The sequence below is a fragment of the Balearica regulorum genome, chromosome 7 (assembly GCF_011004875.1).
Source record: "Balearica regulorum gibbericeps isolate bBalReg1 chromosome 7, bBalReg1.pri, whole genome shotgun sequence".
NCBI lineage: Eukaryota > Metazoa > Chordata > Aves > Gruiformes > Gruidae > Balearica > Balearica regulorum.
In genome coordinates this window covers 3755124-3772345 of record NC_046190.1, presented here as the reverse complement: position 1 = coordinate 3772345, position 17222 = coordinate 3755124, and the positions used below count along the sequence as shown (strand labels likewise).

Here is a 17222-nt window from a genome sequence, read left to right as displayed (position 1 = left end):
CTTCATTATGAATGACTTCCATTATATCACCTTGGACAAAGAACAAGCTTAAATTCCCACTGCGTCTAATTTATTATTACTGCTGAAGATATTGTTTTGTGTCAGAGTGCATACAATATTTCTAGAAATGTATTGCAAAAATCCTACTGGGGGGAGTTAAAGGGGAGTGGGGAGAAGTAGGAAAGAAACAGCAAAACATAGCCGGCTATAAAAGTTTTTGCATCTTTGTAAAAGAGCAATGTCGGCATGTTAGCCTACAGTCATGCCACTCAGGAAAATGGGAGAGGGTTTCATTATACAAGGAAAGCTGTCGATACTCGTTATTAGAGTGCAAAGAAAACGTGAAGACAGACTGTAGTGTACTAAGGACACCAACAGTTCTGACAGATTTTATTCATGTCTTCGATACCAGCATTTAGACCATACACTGGGCAGTGGGCTGAGATTATTCTGAATTTATCCAACAAGACACCTGCACATCAAGATAAATAAAATTATCAGATGGCCTGTGTTCCGACACATGAATTATTCTCACAGATCTCAGCAGGATCTTCGCCTGTATGACAGCTGCCATATTGGCTTCTGATATCTACTCTGGCAGTAAGATCAGAATCTAGACAGTTTACATAGAAGAGCAACCAGAGAATAAGGGAGAGAATGGAGGTGAGGAGGATCTTCCGCCTTAAGGGAGGAGGGGACCTCCTTAAAGGAGTTTTGGGACAACCTAATAGTCCGAAGTTGTGTTGTCAAAGAAGGATATGTACCAGAAGTGTCCACTTCTGCAAGCAAGGGCTGACTCATCTGGTAACAGACCCTGGGACAACTCGTCTTGCAGAGCACAGTAGGGTTTGCCTTCCATGGGCTGTCAGGGATAGGGACAACAGAACTCTTCCACATCATTCTCCCATGACCTAAGAACATTTGCTTCCACAGCAGTTTAGAGCTGCTTTACACTGCAGGAAACCGGGTTGAATCCCTTCTGCAGGTGCTACTGCATATTTGGAGAAGACTTGGCCAGTCTCAGAAGAAAGAAGTGGGGTCAGCTGAACAGCAAGAAAGGGTCAGGCTGCTACAGTCATTCCTGCATCTGAAGGAGTGGATTTGTCTTAGAAATTGTGGCTCTTAATGTCTTCACTGCTTAACAAGCCCTCTTCTACTTCAGGGACTTCGTTATGTGAGACAGATGAAACGTTCTTCTTACTCTTTCAGCTCAAAATGCTGGAAATTTTTCTCTGCTTTCAGAAGAAATAGTATTGCCCATTGAAAGACTTCGTTCTACAATCATTACAGGAAAGCAGGACTCCCAGGTTGCAGGACAGCCTCTGCTTAACAACTCGGCAGGGATCTCCCTTTTGTGACGCTTAGGGGTCGGGAACAATAGAGCCCAACAGACGGACTGGGGAGATCATAACTATTTTCCGAGACAGTGTTTCTGAATCTAACGGTCTGTTGGTGGGGACCTTGGCACAAGCTCAGGGCTTAGGAACCCATCACTGTGGCAGGGTCCCTCCCAATTACTCTGCAAGAAGGCATCATCCAAGCCATGAAACTATACACACACTTCTTCCTCAAAACAAGTTTCATTCATTTTTCCACTCGCTTGAAAAGACAAATATGGATTGGAAGGAATTTGAAATTTCATAAGGAATTATTAAACCCAGAGACGACTTTAAGCCTGAATTTAACTTGAAGCATAAAGAAAACTAGCATAAATTAGCATGTATTGAAAATCTGATGCTAGAAAAATAAAAAGTTGAATTAAATCTAAGTAGTAAACTAAACAACTAATTTTGTTAAGTTGCTGGATATTGTCAGTGATTAAATAAGTAACTGTAGTCAGATTATAGGCTCTCAAAAGCAAAAAATAGTAACTGTGGGTTGAAAAATCTTTGAATTTTGTAAGCATTGAAAATGAACAACTAAGAAAAGATATTTAAATTCACAAAAACCATGAGACTTACATATTTCCATTTGTGTCTGAATCACTCAGATTGAGAGCTCACTGATACCGGTATAAATCCAAGAATTCAACTCACTACAGTAGATCTTACACTAATGTAACACATACCATAATAAAGTTGTTCAACACATCTGCCCTCCTATGGTACCTCACTGTATTGCACGTTACAAAATATTTTTAAGATTAAATGTTAATTCTATTCCAAATGATAGCAAGCTTAATTTAGAATGAAAATTAATGCCATAAATGCACAGAAAACCTTCACAGTAATGCTTAAAAGTTGACAATGTAGAGTTTAACACCAGCAACAAAAATAGGATTAGGCATTTTTGATAGAAAAAAATCTGCTTCTGTATCAACAGTCTTTCCCCTCCTGCCAGTCCTCTTTTTTTCTCTTTTTTTTCCACTTTTTTTTTTTTTTCTTTTTTAAGTCTTTAAACCTGGTACTTAACTCCATCCATGAAATATTACACAATATGTTGATCATGCTGGTTTTTAATTTCAACTCAACTGAAGAATCACTTTTAAAAAGAATCACTATATCCCAGGGGAATCAAGAAATTAAACTTTATTTATTGGTTTTGACTTTCCCATAAGTAGATACAGTCATATACCATCTGATTATCATCTGAGGGGAGGCACAGCTTGAAAAAAGAGCACTGCCAATGTGCCACAGGGCCATTGATTAATTAAGCAATAAGATGAGAAGGTCTGTCGCTTAGGGTCATTAATGCATGCCTAAAATGCCATTTGAGGCATGAAGGTCTGGTTAGTATTATACAGCCTGATCCCACAAGAATTTACATCTGAACACAGTACTTGATACATCTGTTTGCATAGTAGGCACTACCATTTGTAGGTATCAGAATATGCTGGACAACCTAAACACCATCTTTATTTTTGGGGGTGAGGAGTTAAGAGAGGGAGAGCGGATGTTGATTTCAAATTTAAAAAACCACTTCTGTTTCAGAAATAGCACACTTTGAGTTACAATTTTTTCTCTCATTCCATAGAATATTGAAGAGGATCAGAAAAACATACACACAGCCATTAGTTTCTTAAAATAATACACTGGCAGGCAACTAGGGCTCTAATGAAGCTCTAAACACTGTATATAGCAAATCTATGCAGATGGAAAGAAGTGCTGGTTACAGCAAAAGTCCGGGAGTCAGGACTCCTCCATTTTACAGTCATAGCTTTGCTGCTGACTGAGCAATCACCCTCAGTACAGCACGCCACAATTAACTCATCTGCAGAATGAGTACTACTACTTAAATACTCCATAGGGCTACTGCAAGGATTGGTATTAGGGTAGTGTTTTATGATCATATTACTATTTCTAGACATTCCACAGCAAGGGGGGGGGGGAAAGTATTCCTAAGATTCTTCTGATTTTCTGAACGGATTCAGGTAGTCTGGAGAGAAGACCACACTATATCCCTTCTGCCAGAGCTGCCACGTTTTGTATGAGATAGTTAAACACTGGGCTTAAAAGAAAGCACAGGGTTTTCTCTAGTTCAGCACTCATCTGTGAGCAGGCAGACCTGAGTTCCAGTCCTTGCTTCAATTAATGTTTACTTCAAATTTAAAAGCCATACAAGGACCCCGACCCAGGCAGCCCTCTCTCTCTGGTGGGTGTCCTAACCCCTGGGCTAGGTCATCATGCTCTCTCCTTTATACATGTAAACTTTCTCTTGCTGATTTAACAAACATCTAAATATTCCATGGACATGAGACAGCTTCAGGAAGAGGAAAGTAAAGAAAACGTGCACCACTGTGTAATAAGCCATAACTCTCTCCCTGAAACAATGCAAGAACAGAGGAGAAAACAGGACTTATTTCAAATGGGTGTTGTAATAATTAAGTTCGTACACACAGACATGGTAATAGCTGCTCTTCATGTACTCTCTGAAGAACTTGATTCTCCCAATTTAAAGCATGGTGGTGACATGAGAATAATTAATTTGTGGATCTTTTCCCCAACACAGGTTTGAACTCGGTGCTGTCAAGACTAAGGCACTTTAGACTTGTTTAGAAGTAGCATTTTAAGCACCACGGACGACTTCTGGGACTCAGGTGTCTCTCTAGCATCTGCCACCAGATTAACAGGAGTTCAAATATATATAGTGTCTGTAAATTCTACATAGTTTCCACTTTTGCTACAGAATTAGCATAACCTCAGAAAGGAGAAAATGCAGACTCACCTAGCTTTTTGAGGGGGTTGTTTGTTTTTGTGGTTTGTTTTTTTTTAAAACCCTGTTTTACAGACTATCGGTGATGATTTCAACCCATTGGTTTCGGGAAAGATTAAAGTTTTGAGAATCACTTCCTGTGAGCAGGCTGAGAGATGTTATTATTACCTCAGCATCATAGGCTGAACCTGGAATATTGGGACCAACTTTGGGCTGCAGAGAAATTGGACAGGATCCAGCAAAAGTAAGATAGTCAGAGGCACGTCGCTTGTGAGGAGAGGCTGAGGAAATGGGTTGGTTTGGTCTGGTGAAGGTAAAGCTAAGACCAGTCTGTGACGACTTGAGGAACAAGACAAAGGTGATTCAGCCAAACTTTTTGGTAGCACCCCATGATGCACTAAGAGGCAGTATCACAGAGAGCAGACTGGGAGGTTTGGGCTGGATAATAGGAAAACATTGTTCTCTAGCACTGCACTGCTGGAACAGGTCACCTGGAGAGGTTGTGCAAGCTGCCTCTTTGGAGGCTTTCTAGACTCAAATCAACACAGCCACATCTGAACCAGTCCTGTGCTGCCAAGCAAGCTGGACTAGACACGTCCCAGAGGTCCCTCTGAGTAGCATTTCTTTCACTCTATTGGGCTGAAACTGACCCATCTCAAAGTACATTTCTTTCTGTACACCACATTTAAGAAATGATAAATAGAGATACTTCATTTTCAGGTGAATATACTGAAGTATAACAAACCATGATCAGACAAGAGAGCAAGCTGATAATGTGCTTTTCATAAACGCTACACAGCTGCCTGCCTGAACCATAAATGGGTGCTTTAATGGTTCACTCACACCCACTATTGCCATACACCAAGTTAAGGTCAGTTAGGATTACATCCCTGTTGAATAGACTTCCCTTTAATTAGATATTCCGGAGATAATGTTTTAACAGCTCATTATTTTATTACTTTGTTGGGGAGGCAGGCATAAAACAAGAAATTTGGGATGAAGCAGGTCTACATAGTTCTTTCCCACCCCAGAGCGGCATGGGGCTCTGTACTTGCCACCTACTGCTCATCACACAATGCAGCAGCAGCAGGGGGGACTTTAAGGAATAATTAAAAAAAAAAAAAAAAAAAAAAGTTTGCAGACTCTGTTTTAAGGATAGAGATGCCTAATCCAAAGTTTCTACTTAATTTCAGAAATTTTATTTGTTGTCAATCAGCACAGCCACTGTATCAACATAAACATTTCTATGAGATACAGGCCTAGCCTTTCAGTTCAACATTAGCGCCACCACACACCAATATTTTGCTCAGCTAGGATAAAGTTAAACCAGTTTAAGAACATTTGTTGAAGTTTAATATTATCCACACTTGAACTGTATCACTGTAAATAAATCAGCACCAGTTTTGGGTTTAGACAACAGCTCTCCAACAGCATTGCCACTGTACAGCCCAGAGAAGGAAAAGGGCTCATCTTCAGCGTAACATTTATATCAAGTTACTTCACTCAGACTAACCTTGAGAGAACACGCTAAGAAACAACATTTCAGCTACATGGAGTGATTTGATTATGAACAGAGAGTGATTAGATTAGCAGCAGATGACTTGGAAGTCAAGCTGCTGCATCCTCACTGAATTACTAGCTCCAGGAGCAGCAGCACTTCCCCTCCCACCCAACCCTCCACACAAGGCAGGCAGTTCAGGCTTTAAGCATCTCTTTAAGCTGCTTTGGAGACCAAGTAAACAAAAGACAAAATTTAAATCTTGCCTCCTATTGTACCAAAACCAATCTGCTATCATACAACATCAATAGTTTGTCTATCAGGGTTAAAATGAATATTAAAAGCATTTCACAGGTCACAACATTTCATAAATGAAGCGGCTATAAAAGGAAAGCTGACATCTAGCTTACCAGGAGGCCGCGTGATCCAAGAGACAGCAGCTCTGAGAGAGACTGTTTTCTCAGTTCTAGTTATCAGCAACCAGGGCAGAAAAACAAACAAACCCAAACCCAAAACACGCTTTAAACAAGTGGACATAACCATGCGGACACAAGAGTAAGACTGTATTCCAACACAGCTGAAGTGATACAATCTGAGAAGCAAACTGCCTTCAGCCAGGGCACAGAAAGTTAAGTGACACAGTTGCTACTCTGCAGCTCAGCCATCCTAATGATCAGCTTTAGCCTGCTGCAGGGTTCAGCTGGTGAGTACCAACTCATTAAACCAAAGGAACTTGCAACCATCTGCACAGCCCCTTGGTTTAATTTTTTGAAAATCAATTTTGTTCTGTGAATTTAGCTAACAAACTGAAAACACTTTTAAACTAACCCAAAAGAGACTTCTTAAGAAAGCTGTATAGACAGTCCCTAAATTGATGGAGGCTCAGGAAAAAAAACAGAGGGCCATGATACCTGCTCATTCAAAAGGACTGTAATACAAAGCCTGTTTCTGTAGAGAGGTTTTGGCTGTGTTCAAATTGTTGATAATACTGTTCAAGGAAATTCTGCAACAAACTTTTTTTTTTCCTAAATAAAACAAGGTACAAGTAAGTCCATCTTTATGAGCACCACCTAGAGCATAACCTCTACCTCTCCATAGTAGTATCTGAGTTAATCCATAATATGCTCATTCTGCTGAGCCTACCTACACCCATCTGATCCTAATGAGCTGCCAGCTGGGAGCACATTCCTGCACTGACTAGGACACCTCTACAGGAGTTACTAGCTCTCCTCCGCTCTCCTTCATCCCCCAAGAAGGAAAAAAAACCCATTTTGCAAAAATATTTTAACTCAACAGGGCCTTATTCTGAGAGACACTATTATCACAAGATTAAACAAAACTGATGGTTTCTATCCAAAATATGCAAGGCTATGACTTTCTGGAATTTATCTGGGGCATTTATCATTCATTTTGAAATTCAGTATATTGTATCTCATGTTATTTACCCAAGAAACACAGCCAGAGCATGAGATATGTGGGAATCACCTGTTTTGTTCAACTCAGTACAGTGTATTTCAGTTTGTAGAGTGGTTTTGTGAGCTTTCCAGTTTCTCCTCTGGAATCTTTATCACAGTATCATTGAGAACATATATTAATCCACAGTAAGTTTAAAAAAAAAATAAAAAAATCCATGTTTGAGTCAAAATGGGGGGGGGCGAAGAGGGGGAAAAAAAGAAATCTGGAATCTTTCTATCCATGTTTTAAGGCATAACAAACTATAGCAATTTATTTCACCATATCCAGTTGTAATGCTAAACCACAGATAAACATTACTAATGTAGCAAGAATGTGTTTCTTCCTTCTGATGGAGGTCCAAGATTGCCCTCTTGAGTATGCCAAACAGCATGGGGTACTTCACTTACCATGTGATTGGCACACACTTTAGTTTTGAATCAGTTTGGAGATGAAATTTTTGGCTAAAGCTCTGGAAATTCTGACTCTAGAGTTGTCAGGCAGGCTGTCTTTACTTTGAGAAAATAGAATTCTTTTTAATAACACTATGTTACTTGGCTTTTTATCTGTTTTTACATTGTTTAATGATGTTTTGCATTTCTATGCATTGTGCAGCGCCCCAAGAACTTTAGTAGGGGGATCCTCATTTAAAAAAAAAAATAGTAGTTTATTATTTCAGCGTGTGCTAATAAAATTGCATTTGGGGAAATATTCTAATACAATTGATTTTGATGCCACACAAAAAGGTCAGCCTTTGCACGCTGATACAAAAAGATGTATCTGTTCACTGAAAGGCAGAAATCATTTCTTGACATAGTCCACTTTCAAGGCATCTCTTACAATGCAGGTGCTCCTTAGGGTTGAGGGTTTATTTTTCCATTTATCTTGTAAACAAAGGAAATTATCCCATAAACTTATGCATAAATTTTTTTAGTCAACATTATTTTGCATAGCAACAAGCGTATTTCTAGTATATTTTCAGACACACAGTTTGGTTTATTATTTTATTGATATTAATGGAAATGATCCAGAAGAGGAAAACACATTATTTGGAGGTCTGACCCTCATGCCTTCCATATCCTAAAGCCAGTAAGTATTCTGGGAGCAGCATGCTCGGAAGATTCATTCTGAATTCACTTCCTTAGGGACATGTAACTATAAAATCATGAGTTCTTTTCAGATCCAGTCCACCTCAAACTCAAACCTTCATGCAGCCTTCCAACTTTCAGCTTGAGCTTTTTTTTTCCCCTTACTGCCATGAATGACATGTACATACGTACACTCATGTTTTGTGAGTGCACACACGGGCATGCCAACATTGTTTACAACATCCTTCCTTCCTTTACTTATACAACTGCTGTGTATAACAAACATTACAATTCTTTTGCACATCAATCTAATGCACAGCTTCTTTTTTATCTAGTTTCTCTAACAGCTACTAACCCACCTCCATTGTCGTGAAACCTTTCAGAAAAGTTTCTCTCTTACCTGAACACGCAGTTTTGGCTCCCTGTTGTGGTAAACCCTCAAAGATCCAGTTCTGTCAACACTGATGCTGTCAGCTGCTTGAGGTACAGCCATACCACTTATTCTGAAGTTGAAGGAACTTTTCTATCCAGATGAGGGTCAACCAGTATCAAATAACACAAGTACAATCACTACCTCTGTTCTCCTAATAGAGGTATTTCTAAAAGTACGTACAAACATGTTTTTCCTTATAATGCTCCTCTTCATTAAAATTTTTATAGCAATGTAAGTCTTCAGAGTAACATATGATTGTTGATTTCAATGAACTCTGAACTGTACTACCACATTCACTTTATACAAATGTTTATTTCATCATCCATTTGAGCGACAAGTAGTTCAGATCTCGAGAAAAGGCTCTGATGACAAGTCAGTGCTACAAAGGTGTTTTTATAATTAAGATGACTTGGCTGGCTGCAGGTTTTTTTCATTCTCAGGAATGGGTTTGTCAGCGCAGTATTTTTCTGAGTGGTGTTTTGGATACCGCCTACAAAATGGGCTCTCAGTGTTTTGTTCATTCACAAATGACGTCTGATAAACAGTTAAGCCATCCTCTCTGCTAGGAACTGCTTCGTGAGCCCAGAGGAAGAAGTTCTGTGAGTTCTGTTGCCGTCTTTCTGGTTCCACCTTCCTCCGGCCCATACCCTAGGGGGAAAAAAAAAAAAAAAAAAAAGAAAATTCATGTAAACATATGACTTACAATCACAGTTTCACAGATGAATCTTTTAACAGTCACTACCCCACTGGGAAGTTAACGAAGCTGTTACAACAGTGATTTCAAGAACTCATGGCTGATCTTTAGCAAGTTAAAAATAATGTCAGACTTGCCTGTATGAACATTTCTGGTTGCATATATAATGACAAATCTGTTGACCTTCCATCTCTTAGTACTAATAAACCACTTAAACTTGGCATTTCCGTAGTATACTATATACTCAAAGCTATTTAGCGATACTCAGCTAAATTAATCTTCAGAGTAACCCAAAGAAATAGGTTAATAATTTTATGTTTGGACTGAAATAAAAAAAACTCAGACTATGAAATCTGAATCTTCAAAACTATCCCTTGTGTGTCCAAACACAGAGAGATGGAGCCTGATTTTCACACTCCATAGCTTGCAGGAAATTTATTTGAAATTATGGTTGATCAGTATCTCTAAAATTATGAGACACTGCACAAAGTGCACAGAAATGGAGGTTACTCAGTGAATAATGAATACCAAAAAAACTTAGGTCTAAGAGAACCCAAAGTCAGATGAAGTTTCAGTATCACAATTCACTTCCTCCTCCTCTACTCATTGTCTTGTGAACTGCACTATTTATTTTGCTGCCTAGAAAAATGTCAACAGTCTAAGAAAAGTGGAAAAACATGAAACTGTTTTACATACAGAAAAGCCCCAAACAATTTAAATTCTACTTAAAGTGGTGGCTTCTGCAACATACATTTAAACCGGTGTATTATAGATGTGGACTGGAAAATAATTCATTCTGGTGATATACTGTGGGTGTCCTATGGATTTTGGTTAAACTTATGATAAAGATAAGGCTGAATATGTGGAAATATGTGAAAATACGTGGGACTGTGAATTATGAGTGGCTGAGACCCCTACAAAAAATCAACACAAAGCCAATCACTTTTAGCAGACTAATTGGACAAAATCATGTTATGACATAAAAACCAGGACCATTAGAAAATGCGTGTCAGAGACCCAAATCATGGGAGTTTTGTTCCCCTTGAATTCTGCCACTCTCAATGACCATGTGTGCTGCTGTATACCTGTGCCAGCCCCAGAGGAGGCCCATCCCTCTACTAATAAAAAGCGTGGTTTTCTTTGCTGTTTACATTTTTCTCTCACAATTTTTAGCATCTATAATTTTTGCAGGGGAGAGAAAAGATACTGTGTTTAATCTCTGGCGGACTGAGATATGAGCTTGCTTGGTTTTTCTCAGTACTGGGTACTTACAAAATCAAAATACTCTCCTACATTCTGTAGACAGTGTCTGTTGTCATGAGAAGAAAATGGGAAATTGTTGCTCACTGCTCTCTGAAAAAAAAAGAAATTACAGCAAAAAATTATGAATTTCCACGTATCTTGTTCGGAGTCTACTAGTCTTAGATCTTATATTCTGACAGATGCTGAAATTACAGCTCCCTATGTTCTAACACAGAAGTCATATTCAGATGTTAAATCTTCAATGGCACATAATTTTATAGGAGCAATGTGAACTCTCTGTATTTTTTTTTTAAATTTTATTTTATTTTATTTTAGCAAATCATCAGGAGGACTTGTGTTCCCTTGATTTGCTGATTATATACATGATTAATATAAAAGTGTGAATTTTCAAATAAGAAATGATACATTCTGTCTGCGAGCAGCAAAATACTAGATATATGTCAGGATTGCCTTGTTTGATTCACTACTAAGCCTAAAGCTAATTAAAATGAACTACAAAAGGGACTTCAAAACTGAATTAATCTATGATTTATGTACTGAATGTCATGTATACTGCTTGTTGCAGGGGAAGTGGAAGAGATGTTAATTGCATAACTAATTTATAATCTCATTCTTTAACATAATGTTCATCCAGTCTCTAAAATGAAGCTAGAGTTTTAAAAGAAAAAAAAAAGGACAACTGCAAAAGAACTATTTTAAAAGTAATTTAACATATTTCATTTTTTTAAAGTTTATTCTATACCATTGCAATATTATAAAATAGCTAAAAATTGAAACACCGAAAACTCTCCTGGACTATTAGATTGCCTCTGTTCTTCCCCAAGCATTATTTTCCTGCTTCATGTTGGGAATTCTATGTTTTTTCTGTAAATGCTCCAGCAATTTTTACTTTTAACATTGTGGAATACATGTTTCATCTTCCAACTGTAACATTCACCTCTAAATAGAAGAGCAAGTTTTAATGTAACACAATTTTAAAAAAGTGTTTCAAGAGTAAGTGAATCTGAATCAGTTCTAAAGATTAATGTGACTGGAGGCCTAAGCCAGCAAGAAGAAGGGGTATTTGGTGTACTAGACAGATTTTCTACCTTTTTTAGGTACGTGCCACACATTCACTTCTTTTCTCATACAGATTCAACCAGAGTGTAGTTCAATGGACAAGGAAAATCAACGGATACATTCTCATATACTTGTGTTAAAAAACCAAGCACCTTATAAGTCAGTAAAATGTAAGACTTACTAAAATATCCTACTGCAATTACACGTCAATATTAACATTTCAGGGATAGTGTTTATTACTAGTGCCTAGATGCTGCAGGAAAATTGAAAACTGAGATGGTAAATACTGAGTATCATCTCTTGGAAGGATTCCTCATATTAACTAATAGTTAAAAAAAATCCATTACAGAATAACTATAGGACTATCATGAAGTAAGAAATAAGAGGTAATATAAGCTTAAACAGTCCTATACTTCTGAGAAAATGTATTAACCTCACAGCCAGTGAGTTCCCTCACACAAAGAGATTAGAGACATCCAGCTTCACATGCAGTGAGCTTCAAACACTCTATCAGCAGACTGTTCCTATGACATAACGTTTTAGCCTTTAATGCGTCTTCGTACCCTCACAGCTGATCTCATTTTATTTCTTCATTTATGACAGATAGGAATTCCACTAATTCTTTTCAACAGTGAAGAGCTGATAAATACAAGGCATAAAACATCAGGTGACCAGTCACACTAGTGTTGATAAACAGTCCATCTAACCTGGTTCTCCTTTTCAGACCGTGGCCAAGGCCAGATACTCCACAGAAAGGTATACATAATATCAATATAATGTATACTCATGTTACAGTATAACCTTCTCCCTTTCTTTTCACTAGCCCCAAGCTTCCCTTTTAAATATTCCTTCCCAGCCCATTTCATTACAGCGAAATCTGTTAAATGAACTCAATATAATTGCTATGTTTATAGAAAATGAAAATAGAAAATATTCTGTGCACAAAGTGAGTGGGTGGGTGGGTGAAGCAAAGCTCAGTGTGATGATAAAGTAAGGACATAAAAACGTGCTTATGAAATTGTAACATTTTAAATACTCATGATTTTAAAATATTGTATTTTGTTCCCAAAACTGTCCCAAATCTCATTTTTAAACAAGCTTTAAAAATGTTTCAAATGGGAAACTTTCAACATTTTAATGATTTAAAAAAGTAATCCTTTGCCAGAATATACAGAATTTCTGACATTCAATTCAAACCAGATAATCAAATTTCAATTAAACTCTCATATAGGGCTTCACACACAGGTTTTGGATTGAGATCAATCTTAATACATTCTGGCACATAAACATGTCTCAAACAGCTATAGTAGCTAATAAAAGGAAAAAGTAATTGATGCCGGAAATCAGCAGTAACTACAGCAGGACTTCGAGTATCCAAAATTATAACTAACAGCAAAATATGTTTGTTCCTTAGCATAGCTAGCAATCATTTTACTCCCTGAGGCACAAAGTCTGCCACTCCACTATGACTGCTTTGCTAACTACTGTAAGCGCTAGTCTTACTTATAACTTAGCAAGTGATATCTTGCAAAAAGGAGCTCTGTAAATTGACCGTATTGCCACAGTAACTCACCTGCTCTCGAGCTCTGTATGCTAGCGGCAATCTATCCTCGATATATCGAGCTGCTCCTGAGTTCTGGACCTGTTTTAGTGCAGAGCTTGTAGTTGACTCAGGTTGACTCTGGCACATTCCAACGTGAGCAAACTAGAAAATAAAATTGGGATCCATTTAAAAAAAAAAAGAAAAAAGCCAACAACAACAACAACAAAAACCCCCAAACGAATAAATCTGATCAGAAATGTGGGCAAAATTTTATTTTCCCATTTATTTTTTATTATTTGGATTGTAGCAGCACCTAGTGGCCTCTGGAAAAATCAAGAGCCTCCCACACACAACACAACCCCTACCATAAAGACCTTATGACATAGATTAGTAACCAGACAAGAATATGATTTCTCCAGAACTTTCCAAAACTGTTTATATAGCGATAATCCATCTAGCAAAACCACTTATGCTATAACATCTTTTTCTTCCCCATGCTGCTCCCACTGCTGTATGACCTTAGGTTTGAGAGTGTGAAACTTTTGGAGAGCAGCTCAGAAAAACACTAGCCCCACGGGTTCAGAGACTGAAGAACCGCCTGTGCCAGGCATGTGTCCTAGAGCCCTGGTACGCCCAGACGTCCCAGCCAGGGCCCCCGATGGAGGGCGAGAACTGAGGCAAACGTCAGCTGGCATTTTCCAGAAGACAAAGAAAATCAGCTAGGGCTAAATATAAAATAAGAGACCTCCAGCACTGTTGGAACTGGGAAAAAAAATCCTGCTTTAACATACTTGCTCTCACTACCTAGGGCACTTTTTCCTCTTCAACATCAGGAATAGGAAACATCGTTTCCGGCTAAAGGACCCAGTCACCCTTAGCACGGCGTTTTTTCGGGAGTTTAAGGATAAAAAAAAGCCCCGCGGGGGGCGCAAGGGCTTACCCAGGCGCCGGCGGGCTGCCCGCCGGAGTAGGACCCCCTGCCCTTGGGCATGGCTCCGCGCCGCCGCCGGCTCTGCCCGGGCCCCCCGCCAGGCACCCCGGTTGCCACGGCAGCCGCTTGTCCCGCTCACAGCTCTGACAACAGCATTCCCTTAGTCGTCCTCCGCCGTGACTTCAGAGCTTCCCTGACTGCGTCACTGAGTGATTCTGGTGTCTCGGTAAGATCGGAACGAGTTGCAACGCTGCTCTTAGCCGTCCACTGCAGAAGGGGGGTGTGGGGAGAAGTTCATACAAGTATTGAATGCTGTCTTAAATGGGAGAGAAATGGATTTCCGTTTAAAAATTCGTTAGTTCTGCACAATTACTTCAATGACACTTTACAATCTGAATAGTAATATCTGAAGAAAGGAGGGTAATTTTTGAGGAAAAAAACAAGGACATCAGGTATATTATTTTTAAGATGTAACGTCATGCTCTTTTTAAAATCCCTTTACACATACGTATATCTTAATCACATACACAAACAATATTTGTAAAAAAACCAACCTGACAGCACCTTAAGGATATTGTTACCATTGAGTTTGAGCACTGACTTGTAAACATTGGTACTATTTAACTGTCAGCATGTGCTGCTCAGCAGGGCACAAATACGTAATATTCCTATTATGTAGTTGCTAAGATGGATGTAGCAGACTTTTTTATTATGTGTAACATGTTTTTATGGATGAGGAAGTGGAGAACCAACCAAAACATAAGGCTTATTTTTCAGATAAAGAAAAGCTGAGGCACAAAGCCCTTGCTTACTGTGCAATGAGCCTGTGGGTGAGCTGTAGACAAGGCAGAACTCACTAAACCAAGCACAAGCCAAGACTTTGCCTCCTCATCCTTGGGAGGCTGTAAAGAACATGACACTTGGATGGTAAGAGGCCTCTTTTCCAGTATATTGGTATTCAAGGCTAACTTATGTGGGGGAAATCAGGTGCCATGGCTGGCAAATGAAACGAGAAAAAAATATGGTACTTGTGTTAGTTAAGTAGGAATGATTCAGACGGTCACAGCCATTTACAAAGTGCAATTATGAAGTTCCTGCAGGAAAATCTAGTTTTCCATCCTACTATCAGACATCAGTAATGATATTTGGGAATACTAGCTGCCATCATGGAGTTTTTTCAAGGCTTTCTTCTAAATGACCTACTTTGTCTAACTGTTGAACTTTTGATAATACATATAAGAGTGATTATTTGGAACCTGTTATTAATGATGCCATGCTGCAAGTTACTTTTAGGTAAAAAGTAAGTAAATGACTTTTATGATGGTTTAGAGAGGCTAATGTAAACCTAGCTTATGAAAAAGAAGCTGTTCCAGATAATGCAATTTTGCTGAAGGAAAAAAAAACCAACAGCTGTAGACAAGCTGTAAGAGCAATTGCTTTCTTGATGGTACTGTCATCTCAGCCGTAACTGTAATGAATTGCGCCAATGTCCGATGTGCGAGATCAGAAGGCTGCGGAGATAACTCATGCTGGTTTTAAGACTGAGTAAGCCAGCGACAGAAACAACTAGAGAAGAATAAAGAGCATGACAGGCAGAGGAACCTATTTGTTTTCATTTCATTCTACTCATTTTCAGATTCAGTAACTTGGGGCCCATTACTGCAAACTCAAACAGCACTTCAGCCTTTAAAGTATTAGTCCATTAGAATCTCTTTTTTTTCCCCTGAAGGCCTGCAACAGTTTTGTATTTACTGCTTTTTTCCAGTGAGATATGGGTAAAGCTAAAAAATAAAAGTTGAAGGACAAAACTTAAAAAGGTTCCTTCCTGACACCATAAAAGGATTCTAAAGGAACATAAGGAATAAATAATTAAGTCTGCAACAGTAGTAGGCATAGGTCCAATATAATAAGTTTTACTAAAACTGCTTTAAAATATCTTAAATAATTGTATTGCTTAAATAGGTTCTATATGTGCCTTTTCATACCAAAGTGTATTGTTGTATTTATAATATTGTTATTACTGCTAAAATACATATGCTTTGTGTTAGCAAAAATATGCAAAATTAGAGTATTTTAGCTTGGTTCACAAAGGAAACAAGGCTTATGCAACTACTTTCTGTCTCTCAGATCCCATAGTAATTTTCAAAACTTCAGGCTGTTTTCAATCAACTTTGAAAGAAATAATTTCTAAGATGACTACAATCATCTAAACTCCATGAGGATCAGTGGCAGGACAGAAAAGTACTCCAGTAAGGAAAGGCAGGCACTGGCCCACTTGCTATACATGTATATATGTATAGTCCAGGAGGAGGATGACAGCCAGCCAGCATTTGTACTTCCTCACCAGTCACAGTCTTGTCTCTTGTGACACAGACAATAAAGAATGTCATCTAAGAGGAAAGTAACAAGTATTAAAAATACTTTGGACACTACTCAAGGCACAATTTGCTTGCTTAGGCCACCACAGCTAAGCCTTTGCCAGATTTGATGTGTAAGCAGAGGCCAGCACACTACAAGCCTTGACCCCCTCAGAAAGGTCCCCCTCATCAAGTGTTCACTGATTTCATGAAGGTTACAGTTATTCAGTGTCCTGCAAGCCCCATCAATAACCCCTACTAGCCCATTCCCTTACCTAAGCTACCTAACACAGCAACGTGCCAGTCCTTTCTCAGGCTAGGGCTGGGACAACCCAGGCCAGCCGGGTTCTGGGAGCACCAGGCCCCTGAGGCTGGGCAGCTCCGCACCTCACAGAAACACACCCTGAAGACCGCAGCACCTCACTCTCCCGGTACGGTACAGAGCAGCGTGACAGGACCAGCTGCTGATGTTGCAGCACTGCCACAACCACCCCGCTTCGGCTGAGCGCCCTTAGGGAGGGGGAGGAAGACACCCAGGGAAGCCAAACCAGCCCCTCAGCCGGACAAGGAGCGGCCCTGCAGCCCCACAAGCAGCACGCGCTGCCCGCCGCTGCCGCCTTTCTCCTCACGCCTCGGCCCCGCCCCGCCCGCAAGCCCCACCCTCCGTGCTCTCCTATTGGCCAGAGCCCGCCTTCCCCCCCCCCCCCCCAGTGCTACCTGGGATTTCCCGGGGAAACGCGCGAGAGGTGCCT

The 17222-nt window shown here is 39.4% G+C and overlaps 1 protein-coding gene across 1 annotated transcript; it reads right to left on the bottom strand.

Annotated features, from left to right (window-relative positions):
* Positions 1–1013: 1013 nt before the first annotated feature.
* Positions 1014–14226, bottom strand: TEX36 (testis expressed 36). Its single transcript, XM_075757664.1, has 6 exons — positions 14123–14226; positions 13213–13344; positions 10590–10670; positions 8591–9271; positions 6061–6116; positions 1014–1087 (listed from the first exon to the last, which is right to left on the bottom strand). The coding sequence occupies exons 1-4, from the start codon at positions 14171–14173 to the stop codon at positions 9023–9025; spliced, it is 513 nt and encodes a 170-aa protein (XP_075613779.1). The 5' UTR covers positions 14174–14226; the 3' UTR covers positions 1014–1087; positions 6061–6116; positions 8591–9022.
* Positions 14227–17222: the final 2996 nt, after the last annotated feature.

Coding starts and splice junctions, on each gene's coding strand:
- TEX36 (XM_075757664.1), bottom strand. CDS start 14,173: ATGCCCAAGGGCAGGGGGTCCTACTCCGGCGGGCAGCCCGCCGGCGCC. Junction 13,345..14,122: donor GGCAGCCCGCCGGCGCCTGG/GTAAGCCCTTGC, acceptor TTTATTTTCTAG/TTTGCTCACGTTGGAATGTG. Junction 9,272..10,589: donor TAGGAGAGTATTTTGATTTT/GTAAGTACCCAG, acceptor TTTTCCCCCTAG/GGTATGGGCCGGAGGAAGGT.